The sequence below is a fragment of the Rutidosis leptorrhynchoides genome, chromosome 2, assembly GCF_046630445.1.
Source record: "Rutidosis leptorrhynchoides isolate AG116_Rl617_1_P2 chromosome 2, CSIRO_AGI_Rlap_v1, whole genome shotgun sequence".
In the NCBI taxonomy this organism is placed as follows: Eukaryota; Viridiplantae; Streptophyta; class Magnoliopsida; order Asterales; family Asteraceae; genus Rutidosis; species Rutidosis leptorrhynchoides.
In genome coordinates, this window is record NC_092334.1 from 511,299,084 (window position 1) to 511,315,158 (window position 16,075).

At 37.7% G+C, this 16,075-nt stretch overlaps 1 protein-coding gene and 1 pseudogene across 1 annotated transcript; one reads left to right on the top strand and one right to left on the bottom strand.

The window, feature by feature from the left end:
* Positions 1 to 3,281: 3,281 nt before the first annotated feature.
* On the bottom strand, positions 3,282 to 5,555 carry LOC139889545 (bystin-like; annotated as a pseudogene).
* Positions 5,556 to 13,200: 7,645 nt separating this feature from the next.
* Positions 13,201 to 14,515, top strand: LOC139892827 (uncharacterized). The gene is made up of 2 exons (XM_071875954.1): positions 13,201 to 13,524; positions 13,615 to 14,515. Exons 1-2 carry the CDS (start codon positions 13,314 to 13,316, stop codon positions 13,782 to 13,784), a joined length of 381 nt encoding a protein of 126 aa, XP_071732055.1. The 5' UTR covers positions 13,201 to 13,313; the 3' UTR covers positions 13,785 to 14,515.
* Positions 14,516 to 16,075: the final 1,560 nt, after the last annotated feature.

Genomic DNA, 16,075 nt, shown 5'->3' on the forward strand with positions numbered 1-16,075 from the left:
CTAACTTTTATTCCATCTTAATCTCACGTTGTTTAATTTGATTGACACGCCACCTTGACTTAGTGAAATAATGTCGAATGCACATATGAATTTGGGTAATATAATTTCCGGGATTATATTACCACCACCAACCACCACTATCACTCACCACCACCACCCACCAACCACCACTATCACCAACCACTCACCACCACCACCCACCACCACCCACCACCACCCACCACCACCAACCTCCACCCACCACCACCACCACCCCCACCCACCACCACAAACCACCACCCACCACTACTACCCAACACTACCAACAGCCTCCACCACCACCAACCATCACCACCAACCACCACCTACCACCTACCACCACCACCAACAACCACCACCACCACCACTAACCACCACCACCATCACAAACCTCCACCACCACTAACCACCACCACCAACCTCCACCACCACCACCCACCACAACCACCACCCACCAACCACCCCCATCCATCACCACCACCACCACCAAACACCACCACCATCACTATCCACCACCACCAACCTCCACCACCATCACCACCACACCAACCACCTCCACCATCTACCACCCACCACCACCAACCACCACTACCCACCACCAACCACCACCCACCACCAACCACCACCACCACTCACCACCAACCACCACCACCACCACTCACCACCAACCACCACCACCCCCTCCACCATCACCCACCACCACCACTCACCACCCAACACCCACTACCACCACCACCAAACAATACCACCAACCACCACCACTATAAACCACCACCTACCACCCACCACCACCAACCACCACCACCACCACCCAACACTACCACCAACCTTCACCGCCACCACCAACCACCACAACTACCCACCACCAACCACCACCAACACCGCCGCCACCCAACACTAGCACCAACCTCCACCACCACCAACCACCACCTACCCCAACCACCACCTACCAGCACCACCACCACCTACCACCACCACCAACCACCACCACCGCCCCCACCTACCACCTACCACCAACCACCCAACACCACCACCACCACGCACACCACTAACCACCACCCACCAACCACCACCTACCACCACCACCACCGAACACCACTAACCACCACGCACACCACTAACCACCACCAACACCGCCGCCACCCAACACTAGCACCAACCTCCACCACCACCAACTACCACCTACCCCAACCACCACCTACCAGCACCACCACCAACCACCACCACCGCCCCCACCCACCACCACCACCTACCACCACCACCCAACACCACCACCACCACGCACACCACTAACCACCACGCACACCACTAACCACCACCCACCACCACGCACACCACTAACCACCACCTACCACCACCACCACGCACACCACTAACCACCACCCACCACCACCACCACCAGTACCAGCCTCCCGCCACCACCCACCACCACTCGCCAACAACCACCACCACCAACCACCACCACCAACCATCACCACCACCACCAACCACCACCCATTACCCTCACCCATCACCACTACCACCCATCACCACCACCACCACCCACCACCACCACCACCAACCACCACCACCTAACACCCATCACCACCACCCACCACCACCCACCGCCACCACCAATCACTGCCTCCCCCATCGCCACCACCGCCCTCTATCACTACCTACCACCACCACGACCACCCACCTCCCGCCACCACCACCACCCACCACCACCACCACCAACCATCGCCACCACCACCAACCACCACCACCACTAACCACCATCAACCACATACCACCATCACCACCACTCATCTCCCGCCATCACCACCACGAACCACCACCACTAACCACCACCACCACCACTAACCACCACCAACCACCACCAACCACCAACCACCACCACCAACCACCCACCACCAACCACCACCCACTACCATCACCAACCAGCATCATCAATCAACACCACCAACCACCGTCACCCACCACCACGCCCACCACCCACCACCCACCATCAGCAACCACCACCGCCACCACCAACCACATACCACCACCAACCACCACCACCCACCACCAACCATCACAACCATCACAACCACCACCACCACCACCCACCACCAACCACCACCTGCCACCACCAACCAGCACCCACCACCACCCACCACAAACAACCACCACCACCACCACCCACCACCAACCACCACCTGCCACCACCAACCAGCACCCACCACCACCCACCACAAACAACCACCACCACCAACCATCCTAACCACCACCAACCATCAGAATAATTTCTATCATTTATCGAAAAACATTTATCATTCATCAAAAAACAAATATAATCAGACAATTATCTATCATCGAAAAATATTTATCATTCATCAAACATTTATCATTCATCGAAAAACGTTTATCATTCATCGAAAAATATTTATCACTCATCGAAAAATAATTATCATTCATCGAAAAAATTATAATTCATCGAAAAACATTTAACATTTATCGAAAAACAATTATCCTTCATCAAATAGTTATCATTTCATCAGACAATTATCATTCATCAAACATTTATCATTCATTAGAGAAAAATTATCATTCATCTAAATTATTTTTCATCAAATAGTTACCATTTTTTAAAAATCGGTTATTATTCATAAGATAACAATAACCATTCATCTCAAAATGATTATCTTGCATTAAAATATTTTATATCATCAAACATTTAATATAGTTACAAAAGCAGTGGAATTTCAAATAGTTAATATAATATGATTAGTTTTATAATAAAGAATAGGGCATTTCGAGAATCGAACTCGGGACCTCCCGCACCGAAAGCGAAAATCATACCACTAGACCAAATGCCCAATTATCAAACAATTAGCATTTATCTAATTGTTGTCATTCATATAAAAAGTGATGAATGATAAAAAAATAAGGTGATGAATGATAAAAAGAAGGTGATGAATGATAAAAAACATGATGAATAATAAAAAGTAGGTGATGAATGATTAAACACGAGATGAATGATAAAAAGATATAATAAATAATTAAAAGGAGGTGATGAATGATAACAATGAGGTGATGAATGATGAAAAACAAGATGAATTATAAAAATGAGGTGATTAATGATAAAAATGAGGTAATGAATGATAAAAATAAGGCGATGAATAATTAAAAAAAACAAGATGAATGAGAAAAACTAGGTGATGAATGATTAAAAAAATTTATCATTCATCAGAAATTTTTTATCATCACCTCATTTTTATCATTCATCACCTCATTTTATATCATTCATCTATGGTTTTGTTAATCACCGAAATAGAAAAAGGTGATAAAAAGTTAAGAAAAAAAAAAACTAATAAAACTTGGTCTATCATGCACGTACGTATAATAGATCAGTGTTGTAAAAAATCCGATTACTCGCCGATTAATCTCCGATTAATCATTTTTAAGAGCAATCCGTTTCGATTTTCAAAAATCCGTTTAATTAAACGGTCAACGTCAATTGATGGGTCAAAATCGAATTTGGTAATCAAAGTCAGTCAAAGTAAAAAATGGTTAACATTTTAACACGAATTTAAACTAGAACTGCATAGTTTTGAAGCAAAATTAACAATTTTAGACAATTATGTTAAAGTTTACTTTTATATTTATGATTTCCTTCTATATTTACACATATAATTTCTAAAATTTAATATTTAAATATATATAGTACAATCCGATTAATCCCCTATTAATCCTTTCAAAGTCCCGACCGATTAATCCCCGAATAGCGAATTTTGCAACCTTGTAATAGATGTTCACTTTGACTTATTAATTATTAACCCACAAGCTTAGGACAAAACTCTTGCAGTTCTAACCAACACAACCCAAGAAAGTCACCCACTTTAAACCATAACCAGCCCAACCATAATCATTTAACTATAAAATGAACATTAGACCATCTAACAATTTTATTCTATATTATCTAGCATGCTGCATATCCATTTTGTTCCATTACCCAAACCAGTTGACCCTCTATTTTGCTACCACTAGTCTAAATAAAGATCATGAAATGGTCAATCTTGAATTTAACAAAAGGATATAAATTGACATAAGGTCGTCCTCCTTCTCCCCTCGGTTACGGCTGTTATTCAACTCCCTTTTAAAGGCTTTGTTACGTTTCCACATCAAAGTAAAATATAGTACTTAGTTCTTTTTTCTTTCATTTAATGCCTATTGGTGTTCCAAAAGTACCTTTTCAAAGTCTTGGAGAGGAAGATGCATCTTGGGTTGACATATAGTGCGACTTGTCAGATATATTGGGTCATATGGGATTTTCCCTTTTTCTCCCCAATCGAGATATCCTCTGTTTCGCCCACGAATGATTTATTTCAGGTGTGACCTGCATCAAAAGGGATCACCTTTTACTCTTAGCACTTTCACATATTAAAACCTAATTAGCTACTTTATAGATGGCGACACAATACTAATTTATGTCTCTGCTTCTTCACAAGATAATTGATGTCATCTTTTTTGCTCCTTTGTCAGTTCATATTTGTACCTGCAAATAATTATTGATTAATCATTATTCATTAATATTCAAGATATGTGAGTATTCAAAATATGACGAACTAAACCTTTCCATAAAGGCGAGAAGTGACTGATGGCAGATCACATGCATATCTCTAAAGTCTTCACATAATCTCATAAAATGTGAAATCATTGTATCAATAACTCGAAATGGCAAATCATATTTCTTCTCAACTAACAGCTTTATGAAATAACTGCATCAAGAAACCATTATTAATAAAGTATACCTAGTTAATAATCAGAACATCAGGTAACTCTGATTTATAGCATGTGCAAACCTTGTTGTGCCTCCATACTCCATGTCTGCAAGTTTCATTAACGCAAGACTGCACCTTTTAGACAACACTTTAGTTATATTTCTGGTCATATAGCACAAAAAGCTTAAACTTTTAGAGTTCTAGTATAATTTTGTTTCACTTTTCCTGTTTCAACACTCTGATAGAAATTCGTATTTAAACTAAAGTTGACAATGATACCTCGAATGAAGTGGTGGAATGGACACTTTTTGAAGAATGCTTCCAATAATAACTGCTTTTCTCAAATTACATGTCCTTGACTATAATAAAGATTCAAAATTCTCTTATAATTAAGACCCGATGAACTCAAACAAATATATATAATCACATTTTAGTCAAAATTTGATAAATTTGTACCTCACATAGAGGAAACAAAATTCCTTTATTAAAGGCAGCTGGTTTGTATACAGCCTTTTTTAAAGCTTGATATAATGAAAAATGGAGTTTTTTGTTCTTCCTTATATCTTGTCTAATACAATGGAGTAAAACAAATTTGTAAAACTTCTTCACTTTCTTTGAACTCATATTTGAAGCAAGGATTCCGGTGGCTTGGTACACTGCATTAGGCGACCATTTTTCTAGTTCGGTCAAGTAAAGAAGTTCTTCCCAGTGTTGCTTTGCTGGTATGCTTTTAAATGCTAATGGCAATTTTCCTGATGTATATTTCCTGATGTGTCCAATGCAATACAACATAAGCAATTTAGTAAGTCTGATGTATAGTAAGATAAAAATTAAAGTGACAGAATACCAAAATCAGAATTCTAAATTGTCGTTATCTTCCGAAATTCATCTTCCTATTTCGTATGTTAGCATCCCTTCTTCCATCACAAATCTGTATAAAAAATTACATTTATAACAGAACTTAAATATTTAATCACCTAAAAGTAGTAAAATAAACAGGCCTTTCTCACAGGCATTTCCTCAAACACCTTAGGAGCATTATAAACAAGTCCGTTTCTAAACCATTCACTTATCAAGCTAGTCCTGCAAACATCATACGCATTATTCAAACACATGTTCAGCCAATTTCCACATATTTATAATTTGAATACATACAAATGAATGCATACACGAGTACCTACAGTTTAACTGAACATATTTTAATACCGTATTAATATAACAAAAAATAGCAGTCAGTTACTTAACTTCATTAACGATTGGCTACTGTCACAATTACTTAGAACAAAACTCATTTAAAATTGAAGACTCTTGTGATGAACATGAACGAAATAGCAATCTTCATCTTCAACAATGATTTTTTCGATTTATAAGTTTTTAGGTCGTGATTTCTACACGAAATATGTTGAAAATCATGTTCCTAACCTTCGTTAATCATTAGCTTAATCAGAAACAACATCTATGCTTCGAATTCGATCTTCAAAATTTCTGTTGACTTTTTGATTTCGATGTTTGACTCACAAATTCACATTCGATTTAGCGAATTAAGAGCTAAAAACTTGCAGAAACATTCACATAATGATTGTGAACAACTCTATACTTACAGTTTTTGCTAAGTCGTTCCAAATTTATCCATGAACCAAAACAGCTCGAGTTTATGAAGAACTATGAACACGATCTCAATCTTCACTGTTTTAAAGTTGTTAATCCGATCTGATGATATACGATCGTTAGGTTTTTGATGTAGATCACTTCTCTATGTTCAAATTGTGTTGATAAACGTTGGTTGCAGGTGTACAGATTGAATGCGATAGATGTCCAGATTCATTCATTTATTTATTTATTTATTTATTTATTTATTTATTTACTTTTATTATCTTTTATACTAAAAGGCGTGCCTAAATACGCCGTTTGATTACTTAAAAACGACAATTAACCCTTATAATACATATTAGGAAGAAACAGAGTAACACACTAACCACGCTACACACCCAAACAATCACCTCCATCGCCACCAGCTCCGTCACCGCCACATCACCTCCATCGCCACCAATGTCCAGCAGCTCCAACACCGCTCCCACATATCTGATTGCTCACCACTTCCGCTCAATCGATTACTCCAAATGTCGTCCCGGAATGAACGAACGTCAACACACAGAGTATATGAAGAATCAATTTTAAGCCTTCATATGATTCATTCAGGTTACTCTTTCTCCAACTCTCTTTTCTCTAATTTGCGATTGAAATCGTAATCAGGTTAATTTTTATAATTTCATTTTCATAGTGGAAACTGTATGGCGAAGGACAATATGAGTTAGGGCTTGAGTTATATTTGGGGATATTGCTCTATCTGTTCGTTGACAAATGTAGATTTCGCTGATCTGCTATTGCGACAGATATTTTGCTATGTTATGTTCTACATTGTCTATTAAAATTGTGCTATTTTGTGTCTACCCAATTAGGGTTCCTGATTTGGGTTTGCGTGTTTTCAGATGTGTTTACGTTATTTTCCTGAAATTGATTTTGGGATGCTAATTTGTATATGTGTGGTTGATTTTGTTACAGTAACGTAGTTGATTTTGTTACTATAATATACCTGACGTTGACGGTAAGAACTGGCGGTCAATGTGAAATTAGTTTAAGATATTACATATAATTGTTCATCAAAGATTACTCCACTGTTCAAACTTTATATTTCGGTTTACTAGCAAAACTAAGATCTAGCACGAAATAAATGTTGGAAGCTTTGACAAGCCCAACACACCCACTATAGAGGATCTAGACTATACTAGACTCACTACACCAACACTTTGACGTTGGTTAGCCTTTAATTTTATGAATCCTTAGTGCACAATGTACTTAGGCGACAGTGTCGACCATATATCTTTAGGCGGTATAACCGACCATGTATTACTTAGGCGGCAGAGCCGACCATATAATAAGAACAACAAAAGTGCACTAAGAACTTAAACACAAACTAAGGCTTATCCGGGAAACTTAACAAAGAACACTTTTATTAATACAAAATACAATTACAATATTACTTACTTACAAGCTTTTCTTCTCTACTCACACTCTTCTCCTCTTCTTCACAACTCACTTCTTATTTCACTCTCACAACTTCACACAACACAAATGAAATCTCCTCCCATATTTATACTACTCCATGTAACATTCTAGAACCTAGATATTTCCATGGATATATATAAATATCTAGATATTTCTACAACCTACAAATATCTAGATTTTTCTTTTACATTTCAATTTCTAGATTTTTCTCTCATATTCTAATATCTAGATATTTTCTTATACATATTAATATCTAGATATTTTACCCATATACATTTACTAATTCTATATTATTCTAAATTTGCATTGTATTTTAACACTCCCCCTCAATGCAAATTTTCTTCCAACGATGTCTTGCAGACCATTCCAAGTGCTTCTCTGAATTTTGTAAACTTCGGTTTACTTAGGCTCTTGGTGAATATATCTGCTACCTGTTCATCTATCTTTGTTGGCACCATCTTGATCTCCCCTTCAAGGACCTTCTCGCGAACATAGTGATAGTGTACTTCTATATGTTTTGTTCTTGCATGAAAGACTGGATTCTCTGCTAGACGTATAGCTGATAGGTTATCGCAGAAAAGCTCTACTTGATAGTCTGTTGATTGATGAAGATTTTCCATTAGTTGTTTCAACCATGTAATTTCTTGTGTTGCTGACGATGCCGATCGATATTCTGCTTCAGTGCTTGACAAGGATACTGTTGGTTGTCTCTTGCTGCACCATGATATTACTCCTGATCCAAGACTAAACATGTATCTAGTTGTTGATCGTCGTGTATCATAGTCTCCAGCGTAATCAGCGTCACAATATCCAGTCACGTGACATTCTTTTGTTTTCTTGTACAAAATGCCAAAGTTAATAGTGCCTTTAACATACCTTAAGATGCGTCGTACAACATCAGGGTGAGGCTTCTTCGGATTGCTCATGTATCGACTAACCACTCCAACTGCATAAGATATGTCTGGCCGGCTTAGTGTGAGATAAATAAGACTTCCGACCATCTTTCGATACATGGTAACATCTTGAAGACTTTTTCCTTCATCTGCACGCAGTTTTGTATTCGGATCCATCGGAGTTGAGATAGGTTTGCAATTAAGCATTCCGTACTTTTGTAAAAGATCTCGCGCATATTTCTGTTGTCCCAGAAATAATCCTTCTCTTTTCTGGTCTATTTCGAGTCCAAGAGAATGTTTGAGTTCTCCAAGCTCCTTCATATGAAATCTGATAGACAGATTCTCTCTTGTTCTTTGAATCTCCTCATAGTGATCTCCCGTGATGATTAAGTCATCCACATATACTAGCACTATGGCTAGTTTTCCTTGATCTTGTTTCACAAATAAACTAGAATCTGAAGGAGCAACTGTGAAACCACTTTTTACTAAAAACTCGCCAATCTTCCCGTACCAAGCTCTTGGAGCCTGCTTCAAGCCGTATAGTGCTTTCTTTAATTTGCAGACATGGTCAGGATGGGACTTGTTCTCAAAGCCTCTTGGTTGCTCCATATAAATTTCTTTGTCAAGTTCTCCATGTAAGAAAGCGTTCTTGACATCCATCTGCCACAGCTTCCAAGATTTGCTAGCTGCTAAAGCTAGTAGAGCTCGAATTGTTGTGATCTTCGCCACTGGACTAAACGTTTCTTCATAATCCAGCCCATATTGTTGAGAAAAACCTCTAGCAACAAGTCGAGCTTTATACCTTTCAATGGAGCCATCTGATCGAGTCTTCACCTTGTAAACCCATTTACAAGATATTGGTTTTGCATCTTTTGGCTTTGGAACTAAACTCCATGTCTGGTTTTCTTTTAGAGCATTAATTTTTTCTTCCATCGCTTTCTGCCATTCTTGACTTTGTGCTGCTTCTTCATAAGTGGAAGGCTCAATAGGTATTGATTCATCCACATGAGCAGCATTGGCATACCTCGGATTAGGTTGCCTCGGCCTTGTTGATCTCCGTAATTCTTGCACATGCTCCTCGGCATCCATTTGGCTTGGATGAACCTCTTCGGATGTAGATTAATGTACCCCAATTTTCCATGGACTCGTTTCCTTAGAGTACGATCCATCTCCTTCTTTAATTGGATCTGATATGTGCTCTTTATGTTCTTCTTTTTCTTCTGGAACTTCTTCTAATCCATGAGATTCTGGAAGCTCTATCTTTTGAGGTGACCACCATGAAGAAGCTTCATCAAATACCACATTTCTTGAAGTATGACACTTTCCAGTATTTGGATCACAACATCTCCATCCTTTTCTTGATTCATCATAACCGACAAAAATGCATCGGATTGCCTTCTTATCAAATTTGCTTCGTAGATGATCTGGTACGAAGACGTAGCATACACATCCAAAAACCTTGAGATGGTTGACGGTTGGCTTGATCTTCCATAATCTTTCATATGGTGAAATATATCCCAACTTAGTTTGTGGGAGTCTGTTAATCACGTATGAAGCCGTCCTCATACATTCGGCCCAAAATCTTCCTGGTACATTCTTACCATGAAGCATACTTCGACAGGTTTCAGCAAGATGACGATTCTTACGTTCTGCCACTCCATTCTGTTGTGGAGTATTAGGGCAAGTTAATTGCCTTCTGATCTTGTGCTTCTCAAGATAGATATTGAACTCGGTTGATAAATATTCTCCTCCATTATCTGTGCGTAAGCATCGAATCTTAGTATTGAGCTCACTTTCTACCTTGTTCTTGAACTCTTTAAACTTCAGAAAAGTCTCCGACTTCTCCTTCATGAAGTAAACCCACACATATCTTGAGAAGTCATCAATGAATGTCATCATATATTTCATACCTCCAAGTGATGTTTGTTTCACTGGTCCGAAGACATCTGAGTGTATTAGCTCTAGTGGTGTCTTGGACTGATGCGCTGACTCCTTGAATGGCAATTGGTGAGCTTTGTCAAATTGACATCCAACACATATTGTATCTGTTCGGATATCAATTTGAGGAAGCCCATTTACTATGTGTTTTACCATCATCTCCTTTAACTTGTTGTAGCCCACATGCCCAAGACGTTCATGCCAAAGATCAGCCGTCTCATTCTTTCGAGTCTTATCCACATATGATGTTTCAGTAGATAGTACATAGACCGACTCTATTCTTCTTCCTTGCATAATTGGATTGCCAACCACCTTCACTCTCTTGAATACGGACACATCTTCTGGTCCAAAGAGCACATAATTCCCTTCTGCTGTCAGTTGTGGTACTGACAGTAAATTCTTCTTTAGGCCAGGGACAAGATACACCTTCTCGAGTTGGAGCTTTTGAGAATCGCCTTCATTTGGAATTATTGTCTTTCCAATGTGAGAAATAGACAACCTTGAATTGTTGGCTGTCATCACGACTCTCTTTCCTTTGTAATCCTCCATTTCTTGCAGCTTTGTCCCATCGTTGGTCATATGATTTGAGCACCCAGAATCGATGATCCAATCATCTTTGTAGTTTATTTTTGACTTTAAAGTTGTTGTAAGAGCTTGATCATCTATGTCAGCTTCAACAGAGAGTCCAGCTTCTGCATCCCATGTTTCTTCATTAATGGTTGCTTCGGATGTGACCTCTTTCTTCTCATCTCTTGCGGCGGCCACATTTCCTTCGAAAGTTCGCCTTCTGGGGAATCTACAATCTCGAGCAAAATGACCCTTCTTGCCACAATTGAGGCATTCACCATTCTTTCTCTTATCATTTTCCCCGTATTGTTGGCGATGATCTCTTCTTCCTTGTTGAGCTCCCCCTGAAGCGTTGCCTTTTGATTTTAGGTGACCCTTCCACCCATATGTCTTACTTTCTTTCATCGCCTCTTGTCTTCGAGACATAGCTTTCTTCTTATTGGTGAAGAGTGCTTCTTCTTCTCCTTTTATGCTCACTTCATTCATCTGCTTGGCTAATGCCTCTTGGTTAGCCAATAAATTCTCCAGCTCTATTAATGATGGTTGAGTAGGCCATCCTCTCACAGCGGCTATAAATCCATTATACTCGGATCTTAAGCCATGGATGATAATTCTCTTCATCCTTGCATCACTCACTTTCTCTTCAGGAGCAAGTTGAGATATCTCACGACAAATAGATTTCACCTTGGTGAAATACTGAGAAATAGATAGACTTCCTTGTGAGATACCTGCGAGCTCATTTTCCAAGAACTGGAGGCGTGCTTCATTCTTCTTTGAAAATAATTTTTCAAAAGTTTCCCAAGCTGCCTTTGGTGTTTTCTCGTCACGGATGTGCTCCAATAGATCCTCCTCGATTGTAGTCTTCAGTATAAATAAATCCTTCCCAGCCTTGATGTTCCATTTTCTCAAGGCTTCGGCATTTTCTTTCGGTGGAGGCGTTGTATCACTGCCAGCAACTATTTCCCATAAATCCTGTCCTTGTAGGTAGGATTCTATGCAAGTCCGCCAATAACCATAGTTGTGGTTATTGAGACTCTTGATTCCACTGCTCGTACTTGCAAGATCTGCCATCATGACGTCCAACGTCCAATAAGCTTGGTCCCAGACCTATGAGCTTTCACAGTTCCTAACTGTGCTCTGACAGAATCTCCCTTAGGGCCTTGGTGTTAACAAGACGATGTAAACGTCCAACGTTTACCGATGAGTACCTCCACTAGCAATGGTCCCGAACGAACCGCTCTGATACCAATTGTTGGAAGCTTTGACAAGCCCAACACACCCACTATAGAGGATCTAGACTATACTAGACTCACTACACCAACACTTTGACGTTGGTTAGCCTTTAATTTTATGAATCCTTAGTGCACAATGTACTTAGGCGACAGTGTCGACCATATATCTTTAGGCGGTATAACCGACCATGTATTACTTAGGCGGCAGAGCCGACCATATAATAAGAACAACAAAAGTGCACTAAGAACTTAAACACAAACTAAGGCTTATCCGGGAAACTTAACAAAGAACACTTTTATTAATACAAAATACAATTACAATATTACTTACTTACAAGCTTTTCTTCTCTACTCACACTCTTCTCCTCTTCTTCACAACTCACTTCTTATTTCACTCTCACAACTTCACACAACACAAATGAAATCTCCTCCCATATTTATACTACTCCATGGAACATTCTAGAACCTAGATATTTCCATGAATATATATAAATATCTAGATATTTCTACAACCTATAAATATCTAGATTTTTCTTTTACATTTCAATTTCTAGATTTTTCTCTCATATTCTAATATATAGATATTTTCTTATACATATTAATATCTAGATATTTTACCCATATACATTTACTAATTCCATATTATTCTAAATTTGCATTGTATTTTAACAATAAATTGTGTACAAATTACAGTTTGTGAAAATATATGTATTTTTTATTTAGTACACGAATAGTAAGGATTAGTTAATACGAGGTTTGTAGTTGATTTTGTTACTTTAAATGGTTGTTATTTGGCATTACAATGCCGCCTAAAAGAATGTTTAACAAGACCATCGGGTGCTGCTTCATCATCTATGAATGATGGTGCAAGTAATGATGCTTCCATGCCTTCTTTGGTTGCGAAAAACAATCGTAATAGGAAGTCATCTCTCAGATATAATATTAATGTTACTGAATTTGTGGGACAAACTTATCGAAATGGAAATGTTGGATCTTCTGATTCTGCTGCATCTATGGTTTATAATGAGAGTGGTCTGCCGTTTATTGGACGTTCTAATAATGCAGGTATTTGTTGATAATTTATTTCTATTTTGTGTTACTGAATTGTTGTTCTTCTTTTTTTGATGACTATAGCTTTTTTTGTGTAAAATGCAGATGATGTTTCTTTTGTCTTTGATACACCTTTTGTGTTGTTGTCTACAATCGCTTCTAAGGTACTTTTATTGTTGGATTTCAGCCTCTCCGTTTGCTTCGATTGGCATCAGATTTCTGCCTCTTCCTTTGTTGCGATCGACATAAAAATTCAGCGTTATATGCCGCAATAAACCATAATTTGTTATCTGCTGCAATTGCATAATATATGTAAAATCTTCTTTTTTTAACATCCATTTGAGGGGCGATAGACCGGGACTCGGCGACTTGATGTTGATTAAGGTGAGTTGCATTTGTAATCCTTTGATTTATGCAATTTATATTCACTGCTATTTTTTGTTAATTGTGTTGTTTTATGGGCTTTGTACTACCTTATTTAGTGTGTATGCATAGAGATTCATTGTTTCTGTAGATAATTATTAATCGCGTAGTAGTTTTGATTCATGTCTCTTTATTTAGTGATATGCCTTTTATAATTAATGTGCAAGATGTTTATGCATTTACAAATTAATTACATGATGGATGGATAGTATACACATTAAATGTTTAGTACTCCGTACCTGCTAAATACTTTCCATCTTAATCACAGTAAATTTGCTCATCATATATGGCCATTATGAATTGATATAATAATTAAATGTTTTGTTCATGGAGGAAGGATGGAAAATTCTTTTTATTTGTGAAGTTATTAATAGCAATTCCGAAGGCCAGAGTCAACAGCCATCTGCAGATCGAAAAAGGTATGTTCTTACTGCTTCCTTTCGTATGTTATTTGCTTCATCTCGATTCACCTTATGATTTTAATGATAAGCATCGTTTTAGTCATATGTGTTAATAAATGTTTTTTTTTTCTCTCAAGTTACTGATACAAATTTTGATTGTCTAAGTCAGCAGCCATTTGCAATACCGGTATATTATTTGATTCATATTGGTTTGTTTTTGGATGTTGTGTATTATAATAGGATTTCTTTTTCCTTTTTAACTTAATGTTGCCGGTAATATATTCATGCTAACGGGGTGTATATTCTTTCTTTTTTGTAATTTTATTTATTGAAACTTATATTGTTTTATGGCTAATTACGTCAGTACTAGTGAAATGACCCGTGGAGGTTTGTTTAAACGAAACCGTTTAATGATATGTTTTACGTATTAAGTGAATGCAAATAAAAGTCATTTAGTTTATTGTCCTGTGGAACCACGGATTACGACTAAGAAACTTGTCGTTGATTTTACAAACATAAAGTTCGTTCAAAGTTAAGTATTTATATTTATATTTTTAATGATAATAATAATAAATGCCTTTTAAATTTTTTTAGCAAAATAAAATTACAATTTAGGAGAAATTAATATTTCCTTTTATAAAAGATTTTGTATTATTTTTTAAATTAAATTAATATATAATTATGACATCATCATTATGAAAATTAAGATTAATGATGACATCATCATTTTAGAAGTTTATTAGACTATATAGATACAGATGCTTTAACAGCCATTTTCTCAGCCACATGAGTTCCTGAAAACTACTGCAATTTGTAACTTTCTATTAGTAAGCAATCTATTATTGTAGTGAATCGGTACTTAATATTTAGGTATGTGTTGTTTCTATTTTTGTATTAAACTACACCCGCTCTATGCTTAATTTTACTGTCATTTTTATGTGCATGAGTCTTTAGTCTTTGCTTCGGTCTCCGCTTTTGGTGATGTCCAGTCGTGTGTATACTATTTTTACACTCTGGTATGTAGGTTGTTTCGGGAGACAATGAAAACGTAACCATATCACAATACGACTCTCGCCGCAACAACGTGCGGCCGGACTTAATCTCGTTAAATTAAAGTGTGTTCAGACTTTTATTAAATGACCATATTACCCCTCCGCGTTTTTCATATTAAATTAGACTTTTTCTTAAAATTATAAAATGAGAGGCCCAAATTCACTTATCTAGTTTGTACCCCATTTAGTGCTTAGCTATGGATCATTCCAATATATATATATATATATATATATATATATATATATATATATATATATATATATATATATATATATATATATATATATATATATATATAACGCAAACTCGTATAAAAACGAAAACTTTTTTCAAAAGAAAACGTTCTGCACCGAAAGATGCAAAACGAAAGTTTAGAGGTTCGAACTTAAAAAGTGAATCTAACAAAATTATAAAGCTATCTATCACCGAACCTCCAATAATGCAAGAAACATAAATAACTTTCGAAACAAACCAACTAGCAACTAAACCAACTAACATAGAGATGAAGCATAAAAACAATGACACAAAACAAAAGACGGACTCAAACCGCCTTCTTCAACATTTCATCCCATAATTTATATATGTTAAAATAAAAAATGTATTTAAGAAGATTGTTTAGGTTGCTACTGTTGCCTTATTGCTACCCGGTTGACTCGGGATCGAACAGTGTTACTGTTTTTTTATATTTT